Genomic DNA, 18,879 nt, shown 5'->3' on the forward strand with positions numbered 1-18,879 from the left:
CCTCAGCCATATAGTTAAGATCAGCCTGGGCTACATGAGGTCCTGTCTCAAATAAACCAAAACAGATATAGGGGTCGTGGAATTAAGATTAGAATTTCTTATGCCCTCCCTGGGGGTTGGGGGTGGGGTGGACAGAGACACACATGGTGACAGAGATACTCTGTCTTAACCAACCTGCATTTTCACTGATGGAAGGTGTGTGACGCAGATTTGACTTCTAAATTTATTTTATAACCTTAGAAAATGACACTATATCAAGTGCAGTAAATCATAACTGGCTAGAAAAAAGAGTTTTTGCTACTTTGATCGTCTACTTCTTAATTTCAAATCCTACATTGTTCAACGGGCAACTGAACGGGAAATATTTTTAAAATGCAAGAGATATAATGTTTGTTTCTAGTTCTTGGTTGAATTCATTTAACAAATACAGATTTTTGTGTTACTTACTTAAAGTGGTATATAGATTTGGAATTCTGTGCATGGCCTGCCATACCTGAATTTCACTGAACCTGAACATGCTCCAAACATTGATACCAAGAACTATCAAGTTCTGGAGTGTTTCAGATTTTGAATTTTTAGGTTAGGAATGCCTGACTAGTAAAGTCTATGCAAGTATCCCCAAATCTGAGAAAAACTCAAATGTAGACTCAGGCATTTAGGATAAGGGATCAGCAGTCTGCAGCTGCTAATAGGAGCAGCGCACTTTCTTCATGCGGGGGTCTACTCATTTTACAGACTCTAACCCTGCAGACTCCCAGGCTGCATCTGCTGGGACTGCTGCATTATCGCCCCTTTCCCTTTGTGCAGTAGTGATGTGGAAGGCAAGGTAGCTGTTGTCCAGGCTCACAGCACAGAGCCTGCCTGGGTCGAGTCTGTGTGTCCTGGTTGCCACTCTGTTTATCAACCACTCTTCCTGGGGCACTGCCAGTTTTCCTCCAGGTCTTCTCTCCAGATGTCGCCACAGTCGCTTCTCTGAAATAGAGGGTATTGTTCATTTGTAGTTTTCCCAGGTTAGGGTCTGTGTGGAGAATGCATCTAAATTTACCACGTGGAGGAATCGATCGGGTCCTTTTAAAGTGTTGCTAACATGTTGTTTGCCAGGGATCGGGCACAGCAGTGTGTCTGGCAGTAAAGGCAGGTGGCTTCTAGAATGGGACAGTTCCTGAGTGTGAATGTCAGACTCCTAGAGCCTTTCTCAGCCTGATGTTCCTGAGTAAGTCCTGGCTGACTCGTGCTTTTGTCCTTCTTTGCTTTCGTCATTATTCACATGGTGTGAGGTTTCAGGATTTTGTAAAAACAGCACAAGTACTTGGACTTGCTGTGCACAGCAAGAAAATCAGAGGGCATTGTGTCATGTGTTTTCACACTGAAAACTGAATCTGTTGCAGTATCCTGTGTGAGGGACAGAGTGGGTCTTCCCAGACCGTTGTAAAGAGGCCTTGTGGGTGGTAAGCTGCTGTCTGTGGCCCTCGTGCTTCTTGCAGCATTAGCCTTTGCTGTAAGCAGGTGTGTGTGCCCCAAGATGAGCTGCTTAGCTTTTCATAATTATGCAGCCTAGTTTTAAAATGTTACCTACTAGCTAGGTGTGTTGGTGCACGCCTTTAATCCCAGCACTCGGGAGGCAGAGGCAGATGGGATTTCTGAGTTTGAGGCCACCTGGTCTAGTGAGTTCCACAATAGCCGAGCTATAGTAAGACCCTGTAGCTAGAGTTTTCCTGCCTGGCCCACAGTCAGGACAAATCTCTCTCACCTGCCAGTCCCACAGCCGCTCAAACCCAACCAAGCAAACACAGAGACTTATATTGCTTACAAACTGTATGGTCGTGGCAGGCTTCTTGCTAACTGTTCTTACAGCTTAAATTAATCCATTTCCTTTAATCTATACCTTGCCACGTGGCTCGTGGCTTACCGGCATCTTCACAAGCTGTTTCTCATCGTGGCGGCTGGCAGTGTCTCTCTGACTCAGCCTTCCACTTCCCAGCTTTATTCTCCTCCTTGCCCCGCCTATACTTCCTGCCTAGCCAACGGCCAATCAGTGTTTTATTGATTAATTAGCAACACATTTGCCATACATCCCACAGCAAGACCCTGCCTCAACAAAAGAAAAGGGGGGGGGTACCTATTTCTGCCCTCCTCATATTTGCATGCAGAGTTTAGATTTCTCATATATTCTGTTGACCAGAGTTTTATTAGTGAACATTTGCCTGAGTTGTCGAGGTATAATGTTCCAGAGGCCCTCGGGAGCTTTGGAAAGAGCTGTGGGAGTAGGCTTTGGCAGTAATTGGTCTGGACACAGCCAGCTTGAGAATTTGTCAAAAGGCAAGTATCTCTCTTCTCCCTACAGTTGCTGTCTCCTAATGTGGGCAGGCTGTAGTCAGAACATACCTGGGAGCCTTGCTCCACCTAATGAGTGTCATTTGTGTATCCTAGACTTCATGAGTTTTGCAGAGTTTCTGTAGTTCCTTATTTTGTTTGTAAACAGTACACTTGCAGGGTCTAACAATAGGTGTTGCTGTCTGATGTAGTAACAAGAAAATCACAATGAAAGGCAAGGACATTAAGAAGTGAAGACTTGTTTGTTTCCTGAAATGGTCTCAATGTGGCCTAGGCTGGCTTCCTCCTGCTGTAGCCTTGTGTGTGTGTGTGTGTGTGTGTGTGTGTGTGTGTGTGTGTGTGTGTGTGTGTTCTGGGTGTAGTACATTTACAGTGAACATACTCTCTAAGGTTATCCTCAATATGAAACGGTGTTTGATTCCTTGCAGTTTATTTCATTTGTTTATCTTGAGAACAAATGTAAAGTTTTTATTTGAAAGTGCTCTTCTAGCTCAGTTTCCTGAGTCCCTTCTTCTGACTCCTTGGCATCAGACTTACTTGCGTTGGTCACACTGTTTTTTTAAAAAAAAAAAAAGTAGCCTATGTTGGCCCTAAAGTTTGTAAATACATAGCCAAGAATAGCCCTGAAGTCCTGGTTCTCCTGCCTCTCCCTCCTGAGTGCTGGGATTACCGGTGTGGGCCACCATCCCGGGTTCATGCTAGGCAGGTGCTCTGCCACCGGAGTCATCTCCCGCTGCTGAGGTGTTTCTTTATGAAGAGTAACTGTACAGACACAGCCACTGCAAGTGTGCAGGCTTGGATTTTGGTTGATTTGGGCCTCCAGTGTGGGGCTTGTGTCCCACCCCCTAAAAGCTCTCTGCTTTCTAGGCAGTTCTTGAGCTTGTGACACCCCCCATCTTCTTACTATTGGGGTTCCAGGTACAGCCAGCCACTCTGGAGCTTCCTTGTCATTTCCAAGTGACTTGGCCTGCTAACCTACATTTTAATGTAGCACCGTCTTTTGTGGAGACCACGAATATACCATCCTCTCTGCTCAACCCACTATTGCTCTTTCAGGCATCTGATTTTTAAGTTTTAAATGCTAAAGTGTTGCTGAATGTTTAAAAGCAGTTGTACTATGAACACAACTATTTCTTCTGGACAAAGGGTAACTTAGGGCTTGGCATTTCCAAAGCCTTTAGAAGAGTATGAAGTTAATATTGAGGCCACAGCTCAGGGTTAGCATGTGGGAGGCCCTGGTTCAGCCTCAGGTAACACAAAATACAAGAAGAAAAAAAATTAATGGTAATTAGAGGGAAAGATCAGGAAATAAACTAGGAGCAGTTGGACTCCAGAAGAATTCTGGGTGAACACTTGCCTTTATCTGCCACTGTCCCCAGGAAAGAGAACACGGAAGCAGTCCAGCACACGACCGCACAGAGCAGCGTTGGCCTTTTCGTCTGTTGTCTGAGTGGCACCAGACTTTCACAACCTACACTCATGTATTGTGTATATAGGGTAGCCCAGGGACATCACTGCTGTCACAGAAGCGCGAAGGAGAATCCAGTGGCCCTTGTTGGTGGGAAAATAGTTAACTTTGTTCTGTGGTCAATTTTACTATTTATTTATATGTGTGGTGCGGACATACTTAAAGATTTATGCCCGGCCGGTGGTGGCCTTTAGTCCTAGCACTCAGGAGGCAGAGGAAGGTGGATCTCTGTGAGTTTAAGGCCAGCCTATGTCGTGTAGAAGTGTCTGCATGTGTATTTGTGTACCACCAGGCTCATGCCTGGTGTCCAAGGAAGCCAGAAGAGGGTGTCAATTCCCCTGGAACTGGGCTTACAAATGGGTATGAACTGCCATGTGAGTGCTGGGAACCAAACCCAGGTCCTCTGCAAGAGCAGCAGTGCTCTTAACTGCTGAGCTACCTCTCCAGCTCCAACAACATGCTTTTAAACTGTCTTCATTGCTTAATGACAGGAATCGGTTCTTTGAAACAAATCATCAGGGACTTTGGTTACTTTGTGAACATTGGTAGGATTTAGTTTACATAAACTAAGGCCGTCAGGAGGTCAGTGAGGATCAACATGCAGATGCGAGAGTGTGGAATGAAATGTAATGTGCCAGATGCTACTAGAAACATTTCGAAATAGGGTTAGGATCCTTGCCCCCCCCCCCAATAATTTTTCTTTCCCAGTATATTTATTTGGGGAGGGGTATGTGTGGAGGTCAGAGGGCAGCTTGAGGGGGAGTTGTAGGTTACTGAGCTCAAACTCAGCATTGGTCATTAGGCAAGTGCTTTTACCCTACCCATGGCTCCTCTTTCCCTTTTCTATCTCTTCCTCCCTTCCCCCACCCCCCCACCCCCAGCCTAGAACTCACTTTGCATCTCAGCTTGGCCTTGAATGCATGGCAGTCCTCTTCCACTAGCTTCCTGAAGCCACCCTACACAGCTTGAAAAAATATTTTCTACAAATAAGTTTATAGGAGTTGGAATTGTATGAAAGGAGAGATCACTCACTATGCTGACAAACCGCTCTTTTTGCGATGATGTCTGTGCCGGTTACACTCTCGGATGCTAGCTGAGGCTTCCTTCAGTGCCTCATGCACCAGTTCTAGGCCGAGGTTTGCATTGCCTACTGTTGCGTTACTAGGACTGTATCAAGGCCTAATAAACTTCACGCACTTTGACTTTCTTAATGTGGTAGGAAAACAGAAATATCTGAGTGGCTGCTACTGAGTTGGCCTGTAAAGTAAGTCATGCCATCTCCTCTCCTACAGTAGTTGGGGAGATAAGCTGTGAGTGACAGATGATGAGCAGCATAGGTGCCGAGGGAGTAGTGCCAGTGACGGAGTCATTCTGGGGGCTTTGGACAGCAGGGATTACAGCTCTCCCTCCTAGTGCTGCTAGATGGAGTAGCAACTGTCTTCTGGCTGGATCACAATGTGAATTACAGATCCCAAATGGAGTATGTTTGGCCACTTGTTTTCATAGCTGGTCTCCATTACTATATACAATATATTCAGTGACCTTTCCTACTAGCCTTTGCTTCTTCTTTGATAACACAACAACATTGTAAGTCCCAAAATGCCATCATTTAATATAAAATTGTTCAAGTAAATCTGTGTTATTTATCTTTGAGACAGGATCTTACTATGTAGCTTTGACTAGACTAGAACTCAGTATTTACACCAGGCTGGCCTTGAACTTACAGAGATCATCAATAATCATCAATCACAAAGGCAATACAGTGCCTTTCCAAGCACTGTATTAAATTTTTTTAATTTAATTTATTTATATTTTATGTTTGAGAGCTCTGCGTGTATACCTGCATGCCAGAAGAGGGCATGAGATCCTATTATAGATGGTTGTGAGCCACCATGTGGTTGCTGGGAATTGAACTCAGGACCTCTGGAAGAGCAGCCAGTGCTCTTAACCACTGAGCCTTCTCTCTGGCCTAAACCGCACCCCCTCCCCCAGCACCACCATTCTCGGTTCCTGTATATTTTTGAGGTTCCGTGTTAACTTCCTCTGTAGTTCATTGGTCCATCTGTGTGGGGTACTTATTAAGAAGAGGATGATGTGGTCAGGACTCCTGTTGCTTAGTGCAGTGCTCCCTGCAGCACGCTCAAACATGATTTTTAAAAAGGCCTGAGCTAACCAGATCCCGCACATCCTTCTCCAGGGTCTAGCCTGATAAGTGGTGTTCTCACCCTGCAGCAACTGAGGGAGATCTACAGCTAATCAAAATGCAGAGTTGTGGAACCAGTCTCAATAGACACATTTACAGCCCAACTCCTGCACCTAAGGCTCAGGGATCACTGCAGAAGAGGGCTGGGGAAGACTGAGAGCCAGAGCAACACGGAGTTTGCTGTGACACTGGGTCTCCTAGGAACGTCAGAAGCTGCACCCATAAAGTCACAGCAAAGTGACTGCCCAAACATGAGCTGATCAAGAAGGACGCCAGTAGACATGCTAAGGTGGAAAGGGAAAAGGTCATGAGGCCTCAACTCTACACCAAGAGCTACCGGCAACTAAGGGTGAAGTAGTCTTCCCTAGGGAAGAGTACATTCATCGGTTATCCAGTACCAAATCCAGTATCCTGAAAATGTACATACAGGTAACATTGTACAGACTGAGCAGGTTGTAATTATGTATTTAGAAATGGGTGTGTGTGAACATGTGCATATACACATATATGTATGTAACAGCAATGAAAAAAGAGGTCATGAATTTGAGAAAGAGCAAGAAAGGACATGTGGAAGGATTTGGAGGAAGGGGAAGGAGGAAATGATGTAATTACAGTCTCAAATTTTTTAAAAAAAAAACTAACTCAAGTCCAGGGTTTAAAAAAATAAAAGGGCTGGGTGGTAGTGGCGCACACCTTTAATCCCAGCACTCAGGAGGCAGAGGCAGGCGGATCTCTGTGAGTTCGAGGCCAACCTGGGCTACAGAGTGAGATCCAGGAAAGGCGCAAAGCTACACAGAGAAACCCTGTCTCGAAAAACCAAAAAAAAAAAAAAAAAAAAAAAAAAAAAGGTCTGGCAGACTGGGTGTGGTGGCATACACCAACAAATACCAGTCTGAGGCTTTAGGATTGCTGTGCGTTCAAGGCCAGTCTGGCCTGTATAGCAAGACACTGTCTCAAAAAAACAAAAGAAGGCCAAGTGATGGCAAATGCCTTTAATTCCAGCATTTGCAGGGCAGAGGCAGGAGGATCTCTGAGTTGAAGGCCAGCCGGCCCGCGCTACAAAGAGAGAGCTTCACCTAGAGAGGGCTTATCTTAAAAACAAACAAAAACGAAAGAAAGAGAGAGAAAACACATTAAGTCCGCTGACTGTGGTGAAACAGTTCGAAGTGTGCTTCTGTGAGGCGGCCCAGTGTGTAAAGCACTTGCCGCCAAGTCCTACATGATGGAGGGAGGTAAAACCAACTGCCCGATTTTTCCTCTGACCTCCACAGGTGCACCGCAACACAAGCTCACTCTCCCTCCTAGAGAGAAATTAATGAATGTAATGAATGTAAAAAGTATGATTGTGAGCACTGTGAAACCTCAGTCTGGTCACCACACATCCTTGGGCCTCTGTTTCTTATAAGATAAGGAAGCAGCATGATTCTGAAGGGCTGCTGCGTAATTGGGGGTTTGAGGATTGCTTATGTTATTACCAGCAACTTGAATTGGAAAATGTAAAAAAACATATGTGTGCTTTGCAAAATATAATCCTAAGGTTATCTAAAGGTCAGAAAAACAATAGCATGACACTTGAAAGCAGCATATAGGAACTATATTGCCTGGTGATTGTTGTTTGTTTGTTTGAGACAGGGTTGCACTGTGTAGATCAGGCTGGCCTAGAACTCACAGAGCTCCACCTGCCTCTACCTTCCAGTACTGAGATTAAAATCATGTGCCACCATGCCCTACTCCTTGGTATATGATCATCTTTAAGTTACTAGTATTATCTCAGCACTTTTAGAAAGGCATAGAATTTTCCCTCTCCACACTTCTTTCAAGGAGAACTTTGTTGTAAATTGTTGTTGGTTTGTGATTTGTTTGAGTCAGGGTTTCTCTGTGTAGCAGCCCTGGCTGACCTGGACTCACTATGTAGACCAGGCTAGCCTCGAACTTGCTGCAGGACTCCTGCCTTTGTATCCTGGGTGTTGGGGTTGTACCAGGGGTTATAGGTGTGTGCTGGCATGCCCAGCTTCTCCAGGGGAAGCCTTAAAAATGGCCCCCTCCCGCCAGCAATGCAGTCTTAACAGTAAGGATGACCTTGAACTTCTGATTCTTTTGCTTCCCAAGTACTAGGATTTTAACCTTGTTACCAATCCCTGTTTGTGTTGGGGTCAAATCTGAGCTTTGTGCATGCTAGGCAACATTCTGTTGACTGGTCCCTATCTCCATCCTGCTTGATGTGTTTGAAACAGAGTCTCAAACTATAGACCAGGCTGGCCTGGAACTCACTGTGAAGTCCAGGGTGACCTTGAATTTGTGGCAGTCTTCCTGCTTCAGTCTCCAAAATGCTGGAATTGTAGGTGTGACCCACTGTATCTGATAAAATAGTTATTTTCTTAAGAGTTTAAAATGGGTATCTTTTTGCAAAAATAAAAGCACTTTTCTTTCCTTCCATTTGAGATATTGGCAGTCTTTTTTGGAATAGAACTGCATATCTCTATGCATATTTAACAGAAGGGTTTATTAAACATAGGTCATTTGAATATGACAGCATTTTAATGTGATGAGATCTGGTGTTAGAATGTGTGCAAATTGAATTTACCTAATGCTTATTCATAGTTTTTCTTTAATGAAGAAATTAGTATTTCATTAGCCTGAGTGAGACACCAGGACAGCCATTTGTCGTGAGTGACTCCTGGGATGAGCAGGAGTGTGTACACGAAGTGCACAGAGTGAGGAGGTGGGAGAGGTGCGGTTGAGCAGCTGCTTACAGTACCTGGGCATGGTGGCACTTGCCTGTGGTATTCCCAGCATCTGGGAGGCTGAGGCAGAACCATCTTGGGTTACACATTGACTTGGGTAACACAGAGAGACATGTCAAAACAAAGAAAGATAAAGAGGAGGTGGACAAAAGAGCTTGGAAGAAGAAAAACTATTCTGAGAAAAGAAGGAGTAGATTTTACACTGTTAAGTGTTTTTGATGATGAGCTGCCTTGGGAAAAATGACATATGATAGCAACAGAAGTTTGTCATTTTAGCAGATAGTTGCTAGCAGTGCAGGGCCTTGGAAGATGCTGGTTTGTTGTCCTGGCCCTCAGCTTCTTCCCCTGCTGTCCCCCCATCCTCCCTAAGAAGCCTGTTTCTGATGAACAGCAAGCCATTCTGGACATTGTTGCTGGACTGTTGTGCCTTTGGTGACTGTGTCCCTTTTCCCGTTTGAGGCTGACAGAGGGTGATGTGCTCACACCCGACATCTCATTAACGGCCTGTGTTCTTAGCAGGATGCTCTTCAGCTCATTGTTTTCCCTTCCCCTGTTCCCTGCCCCACCTCTCACAGCCTCACTGCTGCTGCACACTCGAAACACCTCTGGTATGTGCGTGGTAGGCACTCACTCCAGGTCAGCTCATCAGAGCATGCTGGCAGGCACCTTGCCAAGAGCTTGTTTTGGGTAAGGTGAATGGATTTGGAATGCCAGCAGTGTGGGCTGTGTGCTAGTATGTCCAAGAACAAAAAAGGGACTGAAACTAAGAAGGGAGGCTACTGTCATGTTCTGGAAAGTCGTACTGGAAGGAAAACGTGCCAGGACATGGGTTCTCCTTCTTAGAAAATATAGGCAATAAGAAGTATCCTGGTTTTATTCATTTGTGGGTTTTTTGTTTTTTGTTGCTTTTCCTCCCAAAGCCTCTAAGTAGTAGGTCTTTATGTGTTCAGAAGAGAAAATCGCTTTCCTCCAGTGCTGGGAACTGGACCGTTATCACTGCACTTGATTGAGATCAGTGCATTAGAAGAAGGGAGGTCTGGAATCTGGGCTTAACTGAGCACGGTGGAGTAGCTGATCCCACAGGACACAGCCACACACAGAGAGACATTGAGAACTGAATGCCACCTCCTGGTCTACAGCTTTCTGCTGTGGTATTGTGACCCTGTAGAAGGTGGACAGGACAGTTGAACCTGCCATATCTTTCTCACTTGGTTCCGCTCCACCTGAAGCTGTTTCCCTGTTTATGGGACAGGAGCTTCGGTAGTAGCTGTCGTACAGGCTGGGTAAAGATGCTGGGTAAAGAGCTGATGTGCGAATATGCTCTGCACACTCTAGAGGCCCTACCAGTATTTCTTGGTGGAGTTTGTGTGGTAATTGGACAGGGTAGAAGTAGGTGGGAAGAGATTGGCACAGAGCCAAGGAGGCCGAGCTGTGCTGGGCCAGAGGGCAGCCTTAGGTGGGCCATGAAACTGTCATCTGGGCAGGGAGTGCTTGAGAAGGGGGAAGTGGGGTTAGATGTAAGAAAAGGGATTGCTGACAAAGACTACAAAGAGAGCAGTCTGCATTTGAGCATTTTAATTGTTCAACTTGCCAGGAAACGGACATTTTATTCTTTTCTTGCAAAAAGACTGGTTTGCCCTGAGGTGATTCTCAGATGTGGATGAGGAAGGAGATTAAATTCACCTTTATCACTTACCCGGCTCCCCCTGACAGGGTCAGGATCTGTCATTTAACACATTTTTCAAAAGAAGTTAGATGTTTTTCATACCATATCAAATGCTCTGGACACCCTAGAGGATCAAGTAGCAGTTCCCACAAAGAGAGCCTCAGCACAGGGCCACGTGATGTGGCATGGTTGTGCTCAAGGCACACAGGCTCAAGCTGAGGGGTACCCACTGAGCCATGGGAGCCAGGCTACCCCTCACAGGTTCTAGCCCATTCTCAACACTTCTGTTGGCTCAGCAGCATTCCACAGGGAGCCAGGCAGGCTGGGATAGCAGGGTGTGCTGGGAGGAACAGTTCCTCACCATATTTCAGCAAAATTCATCTTAGAAGAGAATCTCCAGAGACACTGTGGACCAAGGAAGAAAGAAGAGAGATGTTTAAGAATTCTTACTGACTAGAACTTTGGCATTCGGCTCTGATTCCCTAGCGGAATTATTTTATTTCATTTTGAAAAGATTTATTTATGTGCAAGAGTGTTTTACTTAGCTAGGCATAGTGGTATACGCCAAAAAAGAGTGTTTCATTTGCATGAATATGTACACCATGTGTGTGCCTGGTGCCTCTGTTCCCCAAGTGCTAGGATCTTTGCTCTGGCATGCACCATGATGCCTGGCAAGTATGTATTTTTAAAGCATTACTTGAAAGTTTTTACTAAGTTGAGCTAATGAGTGTGATGAGACACTGACACATTATTTTGTGATCAGTAACTCATCATATGCAGAACTCATATGTACTTTTAACGTTGAAAACAAGCAAGAGTAACCATAGTTCCTTCAGTAAATATTGAGTGTTTGTGATGTTATGGATGCCCTATTGATGGAAACCAATATGAAATGATTCTTAAAACTGGCAAGACGTTTTAAGAAATTGGTTCTGAGCTGGGGGGTGGCGCACACCTTTAATGCCAGCACTCAGGAGGCAGAGGCAGGCAGATCTCTGTGATTTTGAGGCCAACCTGGTCTACAGAGTGAGTTCCAGGACAGCCAGGGCTACACAGAGAAACTCTGTCTCAAAAAAGAAAAAGAAAGAAAGAAACTGGTTCTGTTACAAATTCATGTTTAAAAGAGCTCAGATGATTGGTAATAATTAGGATGCAAAGCATGTAGCAGCCACTAGGAAGCTGAAAACTGAAAGCTGAGTTTGTAGAGCAGTGCAGTGTATGTATGTACCTTTAATACAGAAGTTCCACTTCTTAGGGAGTTGTTACTATAGTTTTGTTATAGCAGTTAACATATAAAAATAATTCTGAGGGCTGGAGAGAAGGTTCAGTGGTTAAGAGCATTTGTTGCCTTTCCAGAGGACCCAGGTTTGATTCCATGGGGTTCACAATGACCGTACCTCCAGTCCCAGGGGATCTGATGCCTCTTATGGCCTCCACAGGCACAGATGTGGATATAAGCAAAACACCCATACACATAAAATACAAATAAAAATAAAAATAAATAAAATCTTAAAAATTCTGAAGCCATGCAAGGAATTAAGCATTTAGACCTTGTGGTGGGATTATTTACGTGCTTGGGAACTCAGATGAACTGAGGAGCACAGAGTAGGAGCCAGGAGAGCAGGTGGGTATTAAAAGTGACCAGCAGGATTCCTGAAGGTGGCCAAGGAGACTACCCCAACTAAGCTGCAAAGAGAGGCCCTGTCAACTGAGGCTTAGCATGGTGGTGTGGAGATTAACTGAAGGTAGAGAAGAACACAGGATCTGAACCCTGCATCCCTTCACAGTTACCGCATCAGAGATGAAATGGGGCAGTGGGTGTCAAGTGCCTGTTGTGGTGCTCGGTAGACAGCTACTGCTTTGTGAGACGAGGGGGGAGTGTGGCAGCGGGGGAGGTCTTCATGCTTTGATAAATGGAGATGAGGGAGCTAGCAAAGCTTTGGGCCTGAGCTGTGTGACTAGGATGGTGGTGGTTACTGTCTGGGCAGGCAGGGCTTGGTCTCTGAGCCTCAGGGACAGGGAAAAGCTAGCTGTCCAGAGGGAAGGTGGCTCTGAGTCTAAGCCTGCCAAGTTCGAAGGTCTAGACTTTCTCCCTCCTGCCAGAAGCCTCGAGCTGGGAAGCCATCTGCTAGGGAATCATGACCCCTGAAGAAGGACAGAGGCTGGCTCAGGTCGTGACTACTGCTGTTAGAAGGGTGTGAGCTCCAAGTAGTGTCACACACCAAGTAGGGAGCAAGTAGGACAGAAGTATGCCGAGCTAGTGGTTGATGGTTGAGGGAAGATGGAGGGAGACAGCTGTGCTGTGTGAACCGGCAGACTGTGTGGGCTCGACTCCAGAGACCTCGAGTACCAAGAGCAGAGTCTGAGTAGTTTCAGAAAAGTAACGTGTGTGTGAGGGGGCGGGGGGGCTCAGGGGGTGGGGAGCAAGTACCTCTGGGTCACTTGAGGCTTCCTAGTAATTCTGTGTGGTGTAGGCAGCATGTTACCTGGTGTGCCATTAGGGAATGAGGGGCGAGGACGGAAGAATAGCCTGAGGTGGAGAGGAAGTGTCGGAGGGTCCAGCTGTGCTTTGGTGTGTCCCAGGAGTGGTGGAAGTGGAAGACCAAATTCAAAATTGTCTCATCTATCTTGCTTTTTGTTTTGTTTTGTTTTATGTGGGGAGTCGGGGTAGGTTGGTTTTGAGACTGGGATCTCACAATGTGACCCTGGCTGGTCTGGAACTCACTCTGTAGACCAGGCGGACCTAAAGCGCACACATCTGCCTGCCACTGCACCTGGCCCAATTGTTATTTTTTGTTTGTTTGTTTTTCAAGGCAAGGTTTCTCTGTCTAGCTCTGGCTGTCCTAGAACTCAGTTTGTAACCAGGTTGGCCTCAAACTCAGATCTGCCTGCCTCTGTCTCCTAAGTGTTAGGATTAAAGGTGTGTGCCACCACTGCCTGACTTTTTTTTTTTTTTTTTTTTGCTTTTCGAGACAGGGTTTCTCTGTGTAACAAACAGCTCTGGTTGTCCTGGAACTCACTCTGTAGACCACGCTGGCCTCGAATTCACAAAGATCCACCTCCCTCTGCCTCCCAAGTGCTGGGATTAAAGCTGTGCACCACCACTACCTAGCCAATTGTTAATTTAAAAAAAAAAAAAAGAATTACTAGGAAAAGAAACTGGAAAGGACTGGAGAAATGAATCAGAGGTTAAAAGTGTGGGCTGCTCTTTGAGAGGACCTGGCTTTAGTTTCTAGCGCCCGTATGGGGGCACACAACCACTGTGATGCCCTCTTCTGTCCTCCTCGGTCATGCCTGTGGTGACTGACATACATGAATGAGGCAGACGTTTACACACGTAAAATAGTTCTAAAAGTAATTGAGTGAGTCTCACTTCAAAATGGAGTTGTATTCTCCAGTTGCCAGGTGTATCTTATTTCTGCCACTTTTCCTTCTGCTGCTCACTTCATTGTTCTGGGATGGCTTACTCTCCTTCCCTCAGCCTGGGATCTTCTTGCCCAGCCTTTAGGGCCCAGCAGGAGCCTTCCCTCAAGCCTGTCTTGGGTCCTTCTAGGTGCTTTCCGGTGCTGATCCTCCGGCTCTACCCAGCTGTCCTGAGCCCATCTCTCTGCACAGCAGATACCCCCGCCTCTATTCTCCTTGTGGCAAGGCTAGCACCCCGTTTGTTTCCAATTAGTGTTCATCATCCATTTCTGTGCTGTTTTCTGTGCACACCCCTTGTTTTGTCCTCTAGACAATCCCACAGTTGGTAGAACAGAATGTCTCATTTGTGAGTTTGGTTTTTTGATATGTTTGTTTTTTGAGACAGGATCTCACTGGGTAGCCCTGGCTGCCTTGGAGCTTTCTGTAGACCAGGCTGGCCCTGAACTTAGAGATCTTGTCTGCCTTTGCCTCTCAAGTGCTAGGATTAAAGGTGAGCATCTCATCTATGTTGTGGTAGAGGCAAAGCTGGGAGGGTAGCCTGCCTCCTTTTTGCTGGGCTCCAGAACACACGGTCCTTTCGGGTCCTCACTCTGAAATCTTCTGTGTCGAGCTTGCTCAAGGCCACTCTCAATTTTGAAGTTCTCTTTTCTACTCAGTATTTGCTATTTGGGAATCAGACAGTCTAAGTCATACAGTGTCCCAGGCCCCTTTGGAGGAAAAGTGGGGAACTGGAGTCTGTGGGTTTTCAGTAGTGCCTGAGGTGCAGAGAATGTTGTGAAGGACAGACAGACAGTGACATGCCTGAGAGTGGTATTGTCTCCACCTGTGGTTTTGTTGTGTCCTTTTGATTTACTTGAAATGTGTATGTGTAGGAGTGTGTATGTGTGATCATTAGAGTTGGCAACAAGCACCTGTCCCCTCTGAGCCGTCTCACTGGCCCTCCACCTGTGATTTTCAAACACAGGAGGGGTGTGGCTTGCTTTTGTTGAGCAGAAACAACTTAGCATATTGCACTTGCGTGGGACATTTCTCCTTGAAGAAAACAAGCATCTTGGAAAGAAGGGAAACCCTGAGTTCAGTCCCTGTGACCCACGTGGTGGAAGTAGAGCGCTGACTTCTACAGCTGGTCCGCTGGCCTCCACATGCTCCACATGGCACCTTTGTGTGCATGCACACAGTAAATGTTAAAAAACATTTAATGGGGGGGGGGGAGTTGGGGACACACTGAAAAGTCACTCTTTGCTTTTGACCTTAGAGTACATTGAATGTGTTTTCTCCCCATCTGCTTATGGTCAACAGAAGTAGGTTCCAAGTCCAGCTGTGACATTAGTCAGGCAGGATGGTGACTGCTCTTGACGTAGGATGTTGCAGAGCTACTGTAAGCAGTAGAGGTGATGGCAGCGGGGAGAGAAGCCTCAGGGTGGTTCCCAGGTCTTGGGGAGTCCGGTCACCAGGGAGGCTTATAAAACTACAACTTGTAGGCTACTCTCACCATTTCTAATGCACAGGGTCTGGAGCGGCGGGCGCTTGAGAATTTGCATTCTGAGTTTCCAGTAAGTGCTGCTGCCTGCCAGTCTGGACCACACTTTGAGTACCGTTAGCTCCAGGTAACTGAGCAGTGGGCCTTCAGGTACTCTAGACACATCCGAGTTGTGTGGATAGACTTACTCTGTTAGAATCCTTGGGATGCATTTGGAAATAAGGAATTTAGAATCAAAGAGGTTTTCCTTCTGAAGTTTGGGAGTTCTTGTCACACACATTTGAAGGAGGAAAAATTGTGGAAACAAAAGTTACAAATGAATATTTTGTAGATAGTCTAACTATCTAGTTGACTACATATGTGAAATTGCTTTTATGAAATATGAGGTGAATTTAATTTGTTACAATTGAACCAGTATTTTAAATAGCTTTGTTTTTAAAATTGAAGTTCATAATGGAGTATGAAATAGTTTAGCTTTCTCATCTCAATGTGCTGCTTACCGTGTGTATTTTTCTTCTTCCTCCAGGCTGCTGACTTGAGTAAACCAATAGATAAAAGGATATACAAAGGAACACAGCCTACCTGTCATGACTTCAACCACCTAACAGCCACAGCAGAGAGTGTCTCTCTCCTAGTGGGCTTTTCCGCAGGCCAAGTCCAGCTCATAGACCCCATCAAAAAAGAAACTAGCAAGCTGTTTAATGAGGAAGTAAGTAGCACCCCGCCTGAGCTGTTGAACCCCTGTAAGAGTTTCTCTGTTCTTACTCAAGGGTAGCTAGCGGGCCTTATTTTACACGTTGAGCTAAGTCCTTTTCATCTGCTCCGCTGTCTTTATCTTGTATCATGCAAGTTTAAATGTTGTAGATGAGTGTCCTGAACTTGTTTTTTCCTCGAGGTCATTGTTTTGTGCATTTGTGCAGAGAATGACCAGCTATCTACACAGATCTTTTAACCCTTCTGCATGGGGGCTGGGGAGATGGCTCAGAGAGTAAAGTGTTACTTGGGATTTCCAGCACCCACGTAAAAAGCCAGGCATGGCCAATGTGTCTTTAATCCCAGCTCTAGGAAGTGGAGACTGAAGGATTCCAGGGATTCACCACTCAGCTAGTCTAGATGACAGTCAGTGAGCTTCAAGAGACCCTGTTTCAAGAAAAAAAGACACAGAACGATAGAGAAAGCTTCAGCATGTTGACCTCTGACCTCCACAGGTGTGTGCCTCATGTGGACATGCATGCCTGCGCACACACATCACTTCTATAATGGAGATGAGCATATTGATAACTTGAGATATGATTTTTGTTTGTTTTGAGGCAGGGTCTTACTGTATATCCCTGACTGGCCTGGAACTTATTATGTAGCCTAGGCTGACCTCGAACTCAGAGATCCTCCTGCCTCTGCCTCCTAAGTGCTGGGATTGAAGGTGTGTCCACCCCACCTAGCTCTTGATATGTATATTGTAAGCAAGAAAATACAGAATTCCAGACATTCTTCACATCACAGGACAATTACATACGGATGGAATGACTTGGTAACATGCCCTAACGCTGCTTAAATTGCAGCTTAAGCTTTTGTGTGTGCATTTGACAAGCATTTGGCTAAGGGGCAGTTCTCGTGTTCTTGGAAACATTTCTTGTACAATTACCTTTGGCATGGTTTGGATTCCTGGAACCTAAAATTGAATCACAAGACACAGGTTTTGCCAGTATTGTGTACACTGTGGTATCTTCAGTTTTCAGATTTCTGATGTATCTTCAGTTCTGTTCAGGTAGGAACTTGAGCTGTCCGACCTACCTATTTAGGAACATGGCAGGATTTTTACAGAGCAGACTGAAGTTGCCAAAGAGATTGTGTTTATTCAAGCCATTACGTGGCTTATCAACCTCCAGGTATCACCACATATTTGAACTCTTTCTCTCCTGCCTCAGTCTAACTTTCCTAGGGAACGGCAGAGATGAAGTAGACTTGAGGTGGACACTGGCTTCCAGTCTCCACCTTGGTACTCAGCCTTTGAAGAAGGGTTGTAATACCTGGGCTTCGTGTCAGAAGGACATGTGGTTTGTATTGTAGCTTGATTTTAATATCATGTGCATGGAGCAGGAGCATGCTCTCAATTCTAATGTAAGAAGTACATTTTGGGAAGGGGGAAGAATAGCCCCAAACTTGACACAGAGCAGCCACAGTTCTGATTCTTTGTAGTCCTTATGGCATATGCTGTCTGCATATCCAGTACCATCCTGGGTCCTTTTGGGTTTGCTAGGAAAAAACTTGCCCTCTGAATTGACAGCTGAAGAAAAAAACTATTTGACCCCATTTTCCTTTAAAAATCTTAATCAGAAAAGAATCTATCTACCCAGACATTTTACTAATGCCATCAGAGGAAGTGATTTGTAAGTAGCGGGGTGATTTTACCTACTTACCCACCCACCTACCCACCTACCTACCTAATCTATCTGTCTATCTACCTATCTAACCTACCTACCTTATCTGTCTGTCTGTCTGTCTGTCTGTCTGTCTGTTTGTCTATCTATCTATCTATCTATCTATCTATCTATCTATCTATATCATCTACCTACCTATCCACCTTATCTATCTACCTTATCTGTCTGTCTATCTATCTATCTATCTATCTATCTATCTATCTATCTATCTATCTATCTATCTATCTTGATGGGGACTGGAATAGATAGCAAGGTAGGAGGCACAGAGTTACTCTTCTCTGCACTGTTAACAGAATTGGAGTTGGAGTCGTTATGGGGCTTTGCTTGTGTTTGGGTAGAAGAGCGTGTGATGGACTGGGAATGGATTAAACCCTGTGCCAAGCTGTTGGTAAACAAGACCCAGAGGCAGTTCTGACTGAGGATGGCACAGAATGCCACTTAGAGAACAAGAAAGGTCTGTGTTGTGCTGGGGGAGGATGGGGGAGTTAGAGCCCACATGGCTCTGATGGCCGGACTCCTTCTGCCCTGATGATGGAGCTGCAGGTTAGAAAGCAGATCCTCCTCCCTCTTCATGATGTAAAGACATGTTCCTGCCTACTCTTTGATTGCAGTTGGAAGTGGCTGTTCAGAATGCTAGGACTGTGCCTGCTTTAATGCCAGGTTGGCATTTGGAACTCGAGATGGAAACCGAGTGCCCTTCACAAGTCTTTGGTGGTGTGAATCCATTTCTCCCAGGTACAAAGGCTGCACTTCTCCGAGTGACAGAAACGATTTAGAAAGATGTCCTCGTATTCACTCAGCATTGGTGTGAGATTTAGAGGTTCCTGGTACTTGTACATAGGAGGGTAAAAGGTTGATTTTCACTTTATGTATGAAGAAATCTGCAAAGAAATGCTAAGTGCTGTGTCCACATTAGGTAGCAGGTTCATAGAATTATCATGATAGAGCTGGAACCAGAAATTACTTCCAGAAACTCTTCCTGGTTGTCAGCTCTAAAGCCCCACCAGGTGTAGTTGCCTGTCTGACCTTGACCTTCTCAGCAGCTCAGTCGGTAAGGATAGACAGGTAGAGTCCAAGCATGTGTTCTCACAGTCACATCAGTGACGTACTGATGGGATACGTA

The 18,879-nt window shown here is 45.4% G+C and overlaps 1 protein-coding gene across 5 annotated transcripts in view; it reads left to right on the top strand.

The window, feature by feature from the left end:
- Wdr20 (WD repeat domain 20) overlaps positions 1–18,879 on the top strand; it is a 63,376-nt gene that overhangs the window by 21,879 nt on the left and 22,618 nt on the right. For all 5 annotated transcript variants that reach the window (XM_059279881.1, XM_059279882.1, XM_059279877.1 and 2 more), the window contains exon 2: positions 15,845–16,027. Coding sequence is in view for 3 of the 5 variants with exons in the window: in XM_059279882.1 (XP_059135865.1) it covers positions 15,845–16,027 (183 nt within the window). In the remaining 2 variants the exon portion in view is untranslated. The remainder of the gene's footprint in view (positions 1–15,844; positions 16,028–18,879) is intronic.

The sequence above is a fragment of the Peromyscus eremicus genome, chromosome 14, assembly GCF_949786415.1.
Source record: "Peromyscus eremicus chromosome 14, PerEre_H2_v1, whole genome shotgun sequence".
Taxonomy (NCBI): Eukaryota; Metazoa; Chordata; class Mammalia; order Rodentia; family Cricetidae; genus Peromyscus; species Peromyscus eremicus.